General features: G+C 37.8%; 1 protein-coding gene across 2 annotated transcripts in view; it reads right to left on the reverse strand.

Moving 5' to 3' along the window:
* Positions 1–12,991, reverse strand: part of LOC122809712 (protein NLRC5-like) — a 1,339,659-nt gene that overhangs the window by 80,460 nt on the left and 1,246,208 nt on the right. For both annotated transcript variants that reach the window (XM_044081407.1, XR_006365941.1), the window contains exon 31: positions 11,934–12,017. In XM_044081407.1, the coding sequence (XP_043937342.1) occupies positions 11,934–12,017 (84 nt within the window). The remainder of the gene's footprint in view (positions 1–11,933; positions 12,018–12,991) is intronic.

Consider the following 12,991-nt stretch of genomic DNA (forward strand, 5'->3'; position numbering starts at 1 on the left):
TCTGGTAATGCCTACACTCTACAAAGGCTTTGCCAGACCATACCATGGGTACTGCATGCAGTCCTGGTGGTCATGCACACACAAAGATTCATGCTGCTTGACAGAATTCAGAAGAAAACTACGCAAAGGATCTATGGGACAGAGTAGAAAAAATATGATCTGAGGCTAGAGATGCTAGAGATCATCTCATATGAAGTCAGTTAAGACAGAGAGACATGATATTGGTGCACAAGTTCATGTCAGGGAGATGGGAAAGTGTGAAGAACCACTGTTAGAAAAAGCAAATATAACCAAAAACCACGACAATAGATCCAGTATCAGTAGTTTATTGCACACAAGTTGCAATCCCTAGCGCCTCGGCCTTCGCCTTCCAGGGGAATACAATCAACTAGCATTCAGACATCTTTTATGTATCCACCAATAAAATAATTCAATTATACAATTATCAATAATGTAATTATACAATTCATTATAGAAAGACTTTCCAGTTGCATTCTAAATTCATACCTCTAGGTGTCATAGTATCATACTTTAGCATAAAAACTGTTTCTTTATACAATAATGTGGATTTTACTTTTTCTTCACATGTATTCATACTTAAACTTTCTAAAACTGTAGCTAACAAATCTTTAGAATCACTATTATGAAACTCTTTAAAATGTACAGCAACAGGACTATCCATTTTTTCATGTTTTATGTCTCTCAAATGTTCCTGAAGCCGAGTTTTAAAAGCCCTTTTACTCTCACCCACATAAAACATATCACAAGGGCATTTTAAAGCATATATAATTTTTTCAGTGTTACATGAAAAATGCCCCTTAGGATAAAATCTCTTATTGTTGATACAATCAAATGTTCTACTAACATATTTACAAGAAATGCATCTATTACATGGATATGTCCCACATAACTTAACATCTATATGTGCATTTAAATACATCTGTGGAGTAGAAAAGGCTGCATGTACCAGCATATCCTTTAGATTTCTCCCCCTCTTAAAGGAAAAAGTTACTTTTTTTGGAAATATTAATGCTAAATTCTTATATTTAAACAGTGAAGTCCAATAATATTTTATCATATCAGTAATTTGTGAAGATAACAAATCATAAGTTGTCACCATATATATATTTTTTAAATCATCTTTACATGTATTTACTAATATTTTATTATTATACCTTTTTTGTATTCTATTTTTTACTTCATTGGTTTCCTTCATTTTGTTTAATAATAACTCTATTTCTTGAGCATCATACCCTCTTTTAATATACAAGCATGCCATTTTTTCTAATTCCTTGTTAATTTCATCATTACCATTATTTAACCTCTTAATTCTCATAAATTCACCATATGGCAATGCACTTATTAAATGAGGTGGATGACAACTACTTCCATCCAACAAATGTAGTTCGTTTTCAAATTTCCGAAAAATTTTAGTTACAATATTACCATTTGGTCCACCTTCTAAAGTTATATCCAAGAAATTCACTTTGTTCCCAACTTGGAAGCCATCAAATTTCAAACCAAATCCATTTTTTTGTATATCATTCATAAATTCATATGCCTCTTGTTCTCCGCCCTTACAAATGAAAATTAGATCGTCTATATAACGAAAATAACTAATAACATTCTTTATATAGAATTCTGTCCTATATAGAAATTCTATTTCAAAAAGATTCATCATAATGTTAGCATACATGGGCGCAAACCCTGCCCCCATAGCAGTACCCTTCAGTTGGTGGAATAATTGACCATCAAAACTAAAAAAATTGTTCTTCAAACAAAATTCTATAAGTTCTACAATATATACTGTCAAGGGACTATCTCCTAAGAGTTTACCTATAGCTCTCAATCCGTATCTATGTTCTATACTAGTGTATAGACTTTTAACGTCTACTGTAAGCCAATACATATCCCTTGTCCATCTTAAGGGTAATATTTTTGCTAGTAAATCAAAGCTATCTTTTATATATGAAGGCTGTTTAATCACAAAAGGATATAAAAAAAACTGTGGAGAAACAAACCCATATTGCGTATAAAATAATTACATGCCAAAACAATAGGGCGACCTGGAGGTTCATATAAATCTTTATGTATTTTTGGAAGGCAGTAGAATTTTGCTACCTCACATCCTTTTGATGAAAATTTCTTAGTTATGTCATCTTTAGCAAAATACCCTAACCTATATCCTTTATTACATAAGTCTTCGAATTTTTTTATAGCTTCCTCATAGTGTATTATATCACATTTCTCATATGTCGTTATATCATTCAGGTGTTCCCAACACATCTTAGCATATTGTGTGTGATGCATCAACACAATTTTATTTCCTTTGTCAGCAGGTTTCACTATTATTTGTTTGTTGGCTGCTAGTTCTTTAATTGCTTGCCATTGTTTTTTAGTCATATTATACTTAATGTTATTCCGTTTCACATCAAACTCATTATAAATGATCTCAGATGCATAATCAATCATAGCTGAGAAATTTTTAATACCTTCATGCTGAAAAGAAGGCATAAAAGTACTTTTTATCTTTACCTTACTTGTATCTAATCGACAGTATGCATTATTTTCTATGTTATTCTCATTATCAGACGTACAAGAATAGAAACTGTCATCAGAATTTTCTTCAAAACTTAAATCTTCCTCAATAGGTACATTTAAAGAATTATTATTGTCATTTCCAAAAAAACACATCAAATTCAATTTGCGTATAAAGCGGAAGATGTCACGTTTTAAAAAATGTAACCTAGGCAAGACCGTAGGTATATATTTTAAACCATAGTTAAGGGCAGAAATAGTAACTTCATCAATTGAATTGCCACTTAAATTTATAACATAACTATGTACATCATTACCACATTTATTTGAAACATTTTTTAACAAATCAGTTTCTTCTGAAGCGTTTGTACCTCTGTGCCGCTCCTGAAGCCTCTGAATATTGTCTCTGTCCATTCTCCACATGAAAGGAACTTCCTCTAAATTCCTCTCTATTATCGTATTCTGGACGTTTGTTTCTCCGAAAGGAGTTTTGAAATTGTTGTGGATTCTGTGCCGGAGGTAACACAGGATAGTCATTGTTACCTTCTCCGGCTTCACTGTCCCAATCTGTAGAGGCATCAGAGAAAGTATTACGCCCGCCATCTTCTGTACGCCTTCCCTCGTCTGCAAACCTGACGTTACGACATCGCTTCTTGTTGTTGATTGGGCGACAGAAAGCCGAGCCTCCTGCATAATCTTTGATGTCACGATTTAGTTTGTATTTCTTCACATTCAGCAACTCTTTTTCCATATCTATTAGTTTGTTCTGTATGTCTTTTAGACAAAGTTCCATACGTGACAAACCAGCCATGTCTGACAAGGTTTTACAGACATTACTGATATCAGTTTTAAGTCTCTCTTGTTTAATTTTATCACGCTCTATTAAGATAGTTACCCACTCAATAGAGCAACGGTGGGCAGCTTCTACCCATCTTTTCTGAAAGACTTTATCTACTTCATCTACTAAGTCAAACGGAGTTGTTGGATTTTTAAGAGCTCGCAAGCCCCTAGGTGTAATGTCTAATTCAATATATCTTTGTAGACTTAGACAATTTAAATGCACCGCCAGTTTCTTTTTTCTTGTTCTAGGAGAGCAGCTACTGCAATACCTAAAATGGAGCTATCGCAAAAGACTGAAATAGAAGCATGCCATTTAGTATTTTCATAATCTTTACCATAAAGGCTTTAAAGTTGATAGATTATACATATATATATATATATATATATATATATATATATATATGTGTGTGTGTGTGCGTGTGTGTGTGTGTGTGTGTGTGTGTGTGTGTGTGTGTATATACCAGTGGTTAAACCTCAGGTTCTGTACATCAAATGTTTTGGATGTTTACTGAAGAAGGCAATGGGCTTAACGTTTTTTCTACTCAGAGGATCTAGAAAGAAATGTCAGAAAATAAAAAAGTGAAATCAGTGGCCTAGCTTTGTGGCATTAGAAACTGCAGTACCACACATTGGAACAGGTTTCATTTAATTATGATGTAGAACTGTGCAGAACACCAGGAAAAGCTGAATCCTTTAGAGAGCAACACCCAGATTTATGCTGATAGCTGTAGGTTACACTCAAAAGGAAGCCTTTGCAGCTATAAATAAACATTAGTCATCTCACCATGCAATGCTCTGGTAATGCCTACACTCTACAAAGGCTTTGCCAGACCATACCATGGGTACTGCATGCAGTCCTGGTGGTCATGCACACACAAAGATTCATGCTGCTTGACAGAATTCAGAAGAAAACTACTCAAAGGATCTATGGGACAGAGTAGAAGAAATATGATCTGAGGCTAGAGATGCTAGAGATCATCTCATATGAAGTCAGTTGAGACAGAGAGACATGATATTGGTGCACAAGTTCATGTCAGGGAGATGGGAAAGTGTGATTCTGAACAGGAAGAACAGATGCAGGAGGGGAATCGATAGCAGTTTGTATGGACTGACCACTCCCTGTTTCTTTGAAAGTACTTCTACAAAGAGAGGGTCATGGACCCATGGAACAGACTTTTGGAGCAAGTGCTGGAGACAGCAAAATCACAGAGGGATTCAGAAGGGCATGGAAGAGGTAGGAAAAAAATAAAGGGAGAACAACGAGGAAGTGGTGAAAACTACAGTTGTGTAAGTAAACTTACCGTGATCGCTTGATTACTGCTGCAGTACCCTTAGGTATTTGGGATAAATCCTGAAAGGATATATCAGCCAGCCACCTTCCAAAGATTCAGAGCACCTTCTATATGCCAAAACTGTCAGGCAGCTTGAGCTGAGCTGACTAAAAGATATTTGGGCATCAAACTCTTCAGAGCTCTGCAACAGACAGAGGGAGGCCAAGCCCTGAAACAACAACACTAGGAACAACAAAAAAATAATAGTGCATACCCTGACATAAAAAAATCACACCAAAAAGCAAGGGGGTTGGAGGGAGGGAACAGATACTGCAGCAATGATCATCAGAAAACCTTCTGTTATGGTAAGTTTACTTACACAATTGTACTACGTTCATCATATTGATCACTGCTGCAATAGCATTAGTTATATGTGTAGATTACCCTGGCTTACTACATTTGGGAGGTGGAAGGGAAAGAGTCCAGCAGCCCCTGAGAATGGTTCTAGCAAAGCCTGACCTGATCCTAGAGAAGGATTCAAGCTTATAGTACTTTGCGAAAGTATGTACAGAGGACCAGGTTGCTCCTTTTAAAATACATCTAGAATACAACCCTTTATAAAAAGCCATATATGAAGCCACATCCCTGGTAGAGGGGTCCTTGACATTGTCTGGAATAGTTTTGTTATGGTAAAGGTAGTAGCCTAAGACAACCATTTGGAAAACGTCTATTTTGACACAGGTTGTCCACCTTCACAAGAAATGAACAACTGATCAGAAGATCTGAAAAATTTTGATCTGTTAAAACAGTACCTGAGTTGTCTGTGAACATCCCAGATATGGAGTGTCCTTTGTCCCACATTTTTAGGTTTGGGAAAGAAAACAGGGAAATGGATAGTTTGGCTTAAAGTAAAATTGGATACCACTTTAGGGATAAAAGAAGGATTAGTTCTCAAAGAAACCTTGTCCCTGTGGAAAATGAGATAGGGTTAACTCAGCATAAGAGCTTGCAACTCAGATACTCTTCTTGCACAGGTCAGAGCAACCAAAACAGTTTTTTCCATGTTAAAAACCTCAAGTCAGCCAGGATAGCTGGTTCAAATGGAGCAAGTGTTAGCTTGTCTAGCACAAATGTAAGATCCCAAGGTGGGGTCACGAGTTTATTTGAAAGACTCTTGTGCAAAACCTGTTTCAAAAGTATTTTGACATGTGACTGCATTAAAGAGGATCCATTAGCAGACATACTGAAATGGCCAATAACTTAACTTTGATAAATGAATAAGAAAGGCCATAGGATAGAAACTTGCACAAATATTGTAAAACCAGAGAACGTCTTGCTGGTTATGTTGTTGGCACCAGCAAGAAAACTTTTTCTATTTGCTAATATATGATTTTCTAGCAGCAGGCTTTCTTTCCTTTAGCATCTTGTGCATATCCTCAGTAAATAGGTGCATAAAAGGAATTAAGACCCTATTAGTCAGTCAGCCAACTGAGTTGATTGATGTTGGGGTGTATCAAGCACCCGTATTGTTATGCGAGCAGATCAAGTCTGTGAGGAAGGACATGGCTATTGCCCCTGGCTATTTCCAAAGAAGAGAGAAGCATGGTTGCCTGAGCCAGAAAGGAGTCACCCCAATGATTTTTGGGATTCCTTTGGAATCTTCAGAAGTACCTTAGATATTAATGGAAAGTGTGGAAAAGCATCCAAGAACATTCCTGTCCAAAAAAAAAAGGCATCTGCCTTCCAGGCCTTCTTGCATTACATCCTGGACAGAATCTTGACAGCTGATTGTTCATTGAGAAGCAAAGAGGTCTACTCGAGGAACTCCACACAGATGGATCAAATCTTGGAAGACCCATTGATCTATTTTCCATTCATGAGGGTCTGACCTGGTCATGCTCAGCTTGTGTGACTCCTAATTTTGCTCTGATGGAATGTGAGATGCCTGTAAGCTGATATTCTGCTGTGAAGTTATATTCAAAGCTAACAAGGCTAGTCTGCAAAGAGGGTATGATATGGCTTCCCCCTGCTTGTTGATGTACCACATGAAAAGGTCCAGGGGACCAAAGATTTCAAAGAGCTGAGTGTCTTGATCAGGCCAAGAATCTCTCTGATATGTATATACTTCTGCCTGTCCTAGGTGTACCAAACACCATGCACTTTTATCCCTACTGAAACTGCTCTGCAGGCAACGTCCGAGTTGTCTGTGACGACTGACTGCTTTGCAACAGGGAGGGAGAAGAGAGCATGGGATTTAAGGATATCTGATGTCTCCAACAAATGATTTCTCTTCTAACAAACCCCAGCAGTGGAATTTGAAAGGATAAAGGATGTTGGTGCTCATGTGAAGTCTTGCCAGGGGTATAACAAGAATCATAGAATCCATGAGACATAAAATCCTGAGATAGTCCCTCAAAGTGACTGATGACTGAGTGTAAACCTTAGAAATAGATCTAGGTATAAATCTGTTCTTCCCATGGAAATAAAAGTTTTTAGGACTCAGGTATCTAGTTGATATCCCAGGAACAGAATCCTGTGTGAAAGAGTCAAGAAAGACTTTTGAATGTTCTCCTGGAATCCTAGCTTGTGTAAGAGGTATTTCACCCAATTAAGAGTTTCCAGGCTTTTTTAAAAATACAATGCAAAGATAAGCAAGTCATCTAAATATGGAAAAATGTGGATACCCTGTAGCCTACAATGACTTATAACTGGAGCTAAACACTGTGAACGCTCTTGGTGCAGTGAATAGCCCAACGGGTATCACAGAAAACTGATAATGTGATCCAGATACACAAAACCTTAAGAAATATCTGAAGCCTGGACAAACAGGGATGTGATGATAAGCATCTTTTAAGTCTAGTGTTACCAGGAAACTTGAAAGTGGAAGAGAAAAGAGGTTGGGACATCTTTTTGAATTTGGTCACTATCACAAGCAGGTTTATAAAAGAAAGATCAAGAACTGGTCTCCAAGCATTTTCTTTCACTGAAACTAAGAACACTCTTGAATAAAACACTTCCCCACCTGGGAAGGAGGAACTGGTTCTTTCACTCCTTGGAACAGCATGTGATAAAAGACTGGTGGAAACAAGAGAGTTTGATCTGGAGGATGAGGGATTAAGCCCTGGAAAGGTGGAATTTCTTTCCACTGTTATCTGTAACCTTGGCGAATGATCTTCAGAATCTATATGTCTGAAACTATCTGCTTCCAAAGAGAAAAATGGAGATTTGACTTAAGGCGTCAGGGTGAGCCAGATCCAGTACATTACTCCTGTCTAAGGAAATCTGAGGAAGAGTAAACACATGCTTATTTTTCTGTTTATTTTTTCTTTTTCTATTATTAATAGTCATTCTGCCTTGTTGGGCTGTCCTTGGTTTTGGGAGCTTTTCTTTTTGGAACTCCTTTGCCATTTATTCTTAAACATCCGTTTACCTGTATTTTGTTAAGACTGTTCTGCTTTCTGCCAAAATCTGATGAGGACTTAGAGAATCCCTTAGAAAATTTGGAAAAGGAGGGGCTGAAAAATCTTACAGATACCCTGGATCACCTTACCACTTTCATCATATTTTAATCACCTCTGCATTATAGGGGCCAAAAACTAAATCTCAGTCCAAAGGGGAATTTAAAATTTCATTCTTGACATTATCTGGGAGGTTCTGCGAATGCAACCATGCAAACCTCCTCAAAACAGTACCGGTGACCATAGCCCTGGAAGAAGTATTAACAGAGCCATACACACATTACAACCAATGAGTAGTGACTGTGCAATAAAATAAATTAAATTATTTAAAGTAGATTTTTTCCTCACAAGAAAAAACTGCAGAGAAAACATTCCCTATACTTCCACAGTTCATCAGAAGAAACTTCCAACATATGAGCCTGACAATTCAAAATTCTGAAAATCAAAGTTGCAGAAGTATATATTTTTCCTATACTTATCAGTAATTTTCCCATCCTTATCAAAAAGAGTGGGACTGGGATTAACTAAGTGCTTAGCAGTGGTGGGATCAAATGAAGCTATAGCTGTTGGGTCGGGTTTGGGAATAATGTATAAAAACTTGAAAGAGTGAGGAACGTTATACATTCTATCCGTCTTTTTAGGGGTAGGTGGCTGTCTGTCTAGAAAATTGTAGGCAGTAGCACACTCACATCCTTTAAAGCAGACACAACAATAGAAATGGGACTAGGTTCTGGAAATTCCTTCTGTAACAACTCAGTATTTACTGAGGGACAGAAATTTCAGTGTTCTCCAACTGAAAACACTCGTACACTTTAGCAGTAGTCTCAGAGAAATAGAAACTCCCACAAGGATAATCGGAAACTGAGCTCTATTCTGATTGTGAATCAGAAATTTGAGGAGAAAACCCTGTATCTGTCCCTTCATCTTCCTGTTCAGATTCAGGATCTTGAATCTCTTCAGGAAAAGAGGTAAACCCCTTTCTTTTACCAGAAACTACTTTACAAGAAGGATCAATTGCCTAAATTTAACGCTGAGCCAGACCCAGTAAACTACTCTTGTCTAAAGAAATGTGAGGAGTAGTAGGCATAAGTTAGATTTCTGTCTCTTTTTTAACAGGAAAACGGGCCAACAGTGTTATTAATGGCAGAGACAGCATCCCAAGGGATGTGCACAGCATTCTGAAACAACAGGGAAGCATTCCCTGTTCCCTCTCCCAGGACCGAGAAGAGTGGCTCACCCTTGTCCATTGACAGGACCCCAACAGCCCTATAGGGTGTGGCTAACCCCTGGTCCATACTGGCTGTATGTGCTACACCAGAGAGATCCAGGGTAAAAGATGAATGGTCTGAGATACAACAAATAGCAACTGCAGTCACTCACCTGCAGCTGGGGCAATTTCTAGCCTGCTGTGGTGGCAAAGGCTATTTGCTAACGTTTTTTTTTTTTTTTGGGACTAGAAGGAAAAACCACAGGATCAGTAGATTTTTCCATGATCAAGCCTGAAATTATGCCCCTTTCCTTGGGAAGACAAGCAACAGATGATGGTAAAAACTACGAGTCTTTAAAAGTCACTTTTGTAAAAGAAAAACACAGTAAAAAGCACTTTAAAATACTTTGCCTGCCCCCATAAAGTAAAATGAACACACATCACAGAAAAAATAGTTTTCAGTTACTTTACACAACTTTAAAACTTTCAGGAAAAAAAGAGTGCTCCCATTAAAAGTCTGATACAGTCTCATTGACAGTCCATTAAACTGCAAAACTCCTGGTTTTACAATAACTTTCCTGAAGAGAAAAGTAGTAAAACACAAAATTTAAAAAATCTGAGGTGTTCCCTTTGGGAAAAACTTCCATTTGTAAATTTTATCTGCTCAGCAAAGGAACAGCACCAAGCGACCATTGATTTTCAAAAGCCTTAGAAGAGAGTACTCTTCAGTAGCAGTAAACCTCTTGTCTTTTAGTCAGCTCAGCTTAAGCTGTTTGACAGTTTGGGTGCATGGAAGGTGCCCTGAAACTTTGGAAGCTGGACAGCGGTTATATCCTTGGCATGATATAACCAATACAGCTAAGGCTACTGCAGCAGTGATGGATATGATGAGCATTGGTAAGACACATTTAAATGGATGATTAGGCAACTTTTGTCTTCTGATATTATCAAATATGTAACTAATCACTAGATCTAAGAGAAAAATACTTTCTCAAATCATAACTGCTATTTGGGAGGTTCAGTCCTGCTTTCATACATTCAAAAACAGTGGCATATTTAGAATAGAGTTCCTAGATGGATCTCCAAACAAACTGAAAATATTTTGCAATAAATACAGAAAACAATGATCAGAAAATTACAAATGGTCATCGTTTATAAGGGAAAACCATCCACACCCTCCTTACGGGGGCTGCACCTTCCCTGCACCCCCTGCTTATTAATAATCATCTCTTGAGTTTATCATTAGTTGGGGAAAAAAGACAAAAACTTTTTTTTTTCATAGAGCTGTAGTTGCTTTTCTATTTTCTAGGAACTTCAAAGTATGAAAATTTAATTTCTAAAAGACTGTTCTTGGATTTCTCTGATTTGAGCACTTCTGTCTCAGAAACAAGACAAGGCTCCCCTTATTATTGATGTTCACTGCTTATGTCCTCTAAGTTGCCTGAAGATTTTTATGCATTGTAACTTATTTTAAAATGAAATATTCTCTTTTTATGTTTGCTCATATGTCATTAAACTGACTATGCAGTGGTTCTTCCAAGGTCTGTCATCTTGGCTTATTATTGGCTATGACCATTCCAGTCTTTGATGTTCCTTCTAGCCAAACTTTGGACAGATCTAATTTCTTGCAACACACACACACACACACACACACACACACACACACACACACACACACACACACACACACACACACACACACACGAGGCCACATGCAGATTACTAGATGATGTTATCCTTGCATGTCTTTCATTTCTGGTTTTGAGTCATGTGTAGAAATAGAATGACAGGGGATGTGAACACACACACAGGTGCATGCATGCACAAACATGTGTGCTGTTGAAATATATACCCAGAGTACCAGCCACACTTCCAAAACCTTTTTTTTGTCCCCCTCCCCCAGTACACACCTGTTTACCATCTGCTGACTGCCACAGTTCTGGCCACCACCACCACTAGAGTGACAGATAATCGTGTGATATCCGTTAGGGGTTTATTTGTGTACTGCACTAAGCGCCCTCAGGCATCCCTGTCCCCTCCATGTTGAATGGATCATACTGTTCTTTAGACTCCAACACACTAGTGGAAAATCCACATCAGAGTCATATCCCTCAACCTCTTTACTAGGGAGAAGAAAGCAGGCAATGCCCCTTTGTTGTTGTTCCATCCTGGCTGGCTTTTCCAGTGCTCAGGCTACTCTAACGTAACCCAGGTAGGCTGAGTATAGTCATGGCTCCATTTCTCTGTGCAGTAGAGTCAACATCTGCAACCACTTCTCAGTAAAACCAATATGCTCACCTCAGATGCTTGACTCTATGGAGAAGTCTCCCATTCTTCTCCTGCTTTTTCAGAGAAAACATATATAACAACAAAGCTTTCTGGGAATATTTTTCACCCATACTAACCGAATCCTCAAATACAGTATTAGTCCCAGTCACAAATCATTTGCATCATGTACATCTCTATTGTTCTCAGATGGTAGTAAAAACAGTTTGTGTATATTACTATTGCTTTACTTGTTTACCATAAATATATAATAGTTCGGTACTATAGTTCACAAATGTAATTTTCGTTACCATTTCCAAACAACCAATACAGAGGTCACTTGGTGCAGCCTACCTTATCACTTCAATTACAGGACACTTGGAGAGAGACTCTGCCAACTTCTTGGCACCGACTACTGTGATTTTGTTATGCTCTAAACTGAAATGCAAAGAAAATATAACAATGATAAACCTGTCTACTTGAAAGGATGACAAAGCAAACATATTTTCTTCATTTTTGGTCCACAATCATAAGGCCACAGAAAAGAAAAAGGTTACCTTTAGCTGAAGCTATATGGTGGTAAGAATGATTAATAGTTACTGAGGAAGGTGTATTGCAAGACCAAAAACTTAAAACTTTGCAAAATGACATACACTGTTTTAGTGGTTATGGCACAGTACTGTTACACTACATTAAACCTATATAAACATACAGCTGTAGGCCTTAACAAAACAACACATCAACTGAACAAGCTCTTTATAAATAACTATGAATGCAGATATCTTTGACTGCTACATTTTATTGTATATATATCTGCAATTGTCACCTTCTACATTACAGTTGCAGAATATAAAACATACTCATTGCCACTGTATTGGCTGAGATTCGCAGAGATATTCTTTGTGCCTGAGCAAGGCTTTTGTCACTTTAGTTGCAACACACTGCAGGGCAAAGAACACATGACTAGACAAATGGTGACAAACTCTGCAGTGACCGGATAACTGTGCCCCAGCGCTATAATCAGAGCAATACTTTACACTGCAAATCAACCAAAGGGGAGCAGAACAAATGGTAAGTCGAGGAGCAAGGCAGTGGTCACATATAGGCCTGAAAAATCCCCCAGTACTTGTCAGGAGCAGATAGCATGAGTTAGTGACCTGTGGAGCAGGCTACTTGCAAAAACAGCATAGTACTTTCTTGCAGCAGAACCTTCAAACCAGAACAGCTCACAGCTCCAAATCAGGTGAGACAAAAGGAGTTGCAAATAAATGCCAAACTTTATTGGTAATGGTTAAGCGGTTTCTTCTCCTTCAAGAGACTTCATCAGAACAAATTTCATTACAAACCCAACCCTTGAATACCCTTACTTAATAATGTCACATGAATCACTTAATTACACCTTAAAAACACAC

This window comes from Protopterus annectens, chromosome 8.part0, assembly GCF_019279795.1.
Source record: "Protopterus annectens isolate FY-2018-M chromosome 8.part0, PAN1.0, whole genome shotgun sequence".
NCBI lineage: Eukaryota > Metazoa > Chordata > Ceratodontiformes > Protopteridae > Protopterus > Protopterus annectens.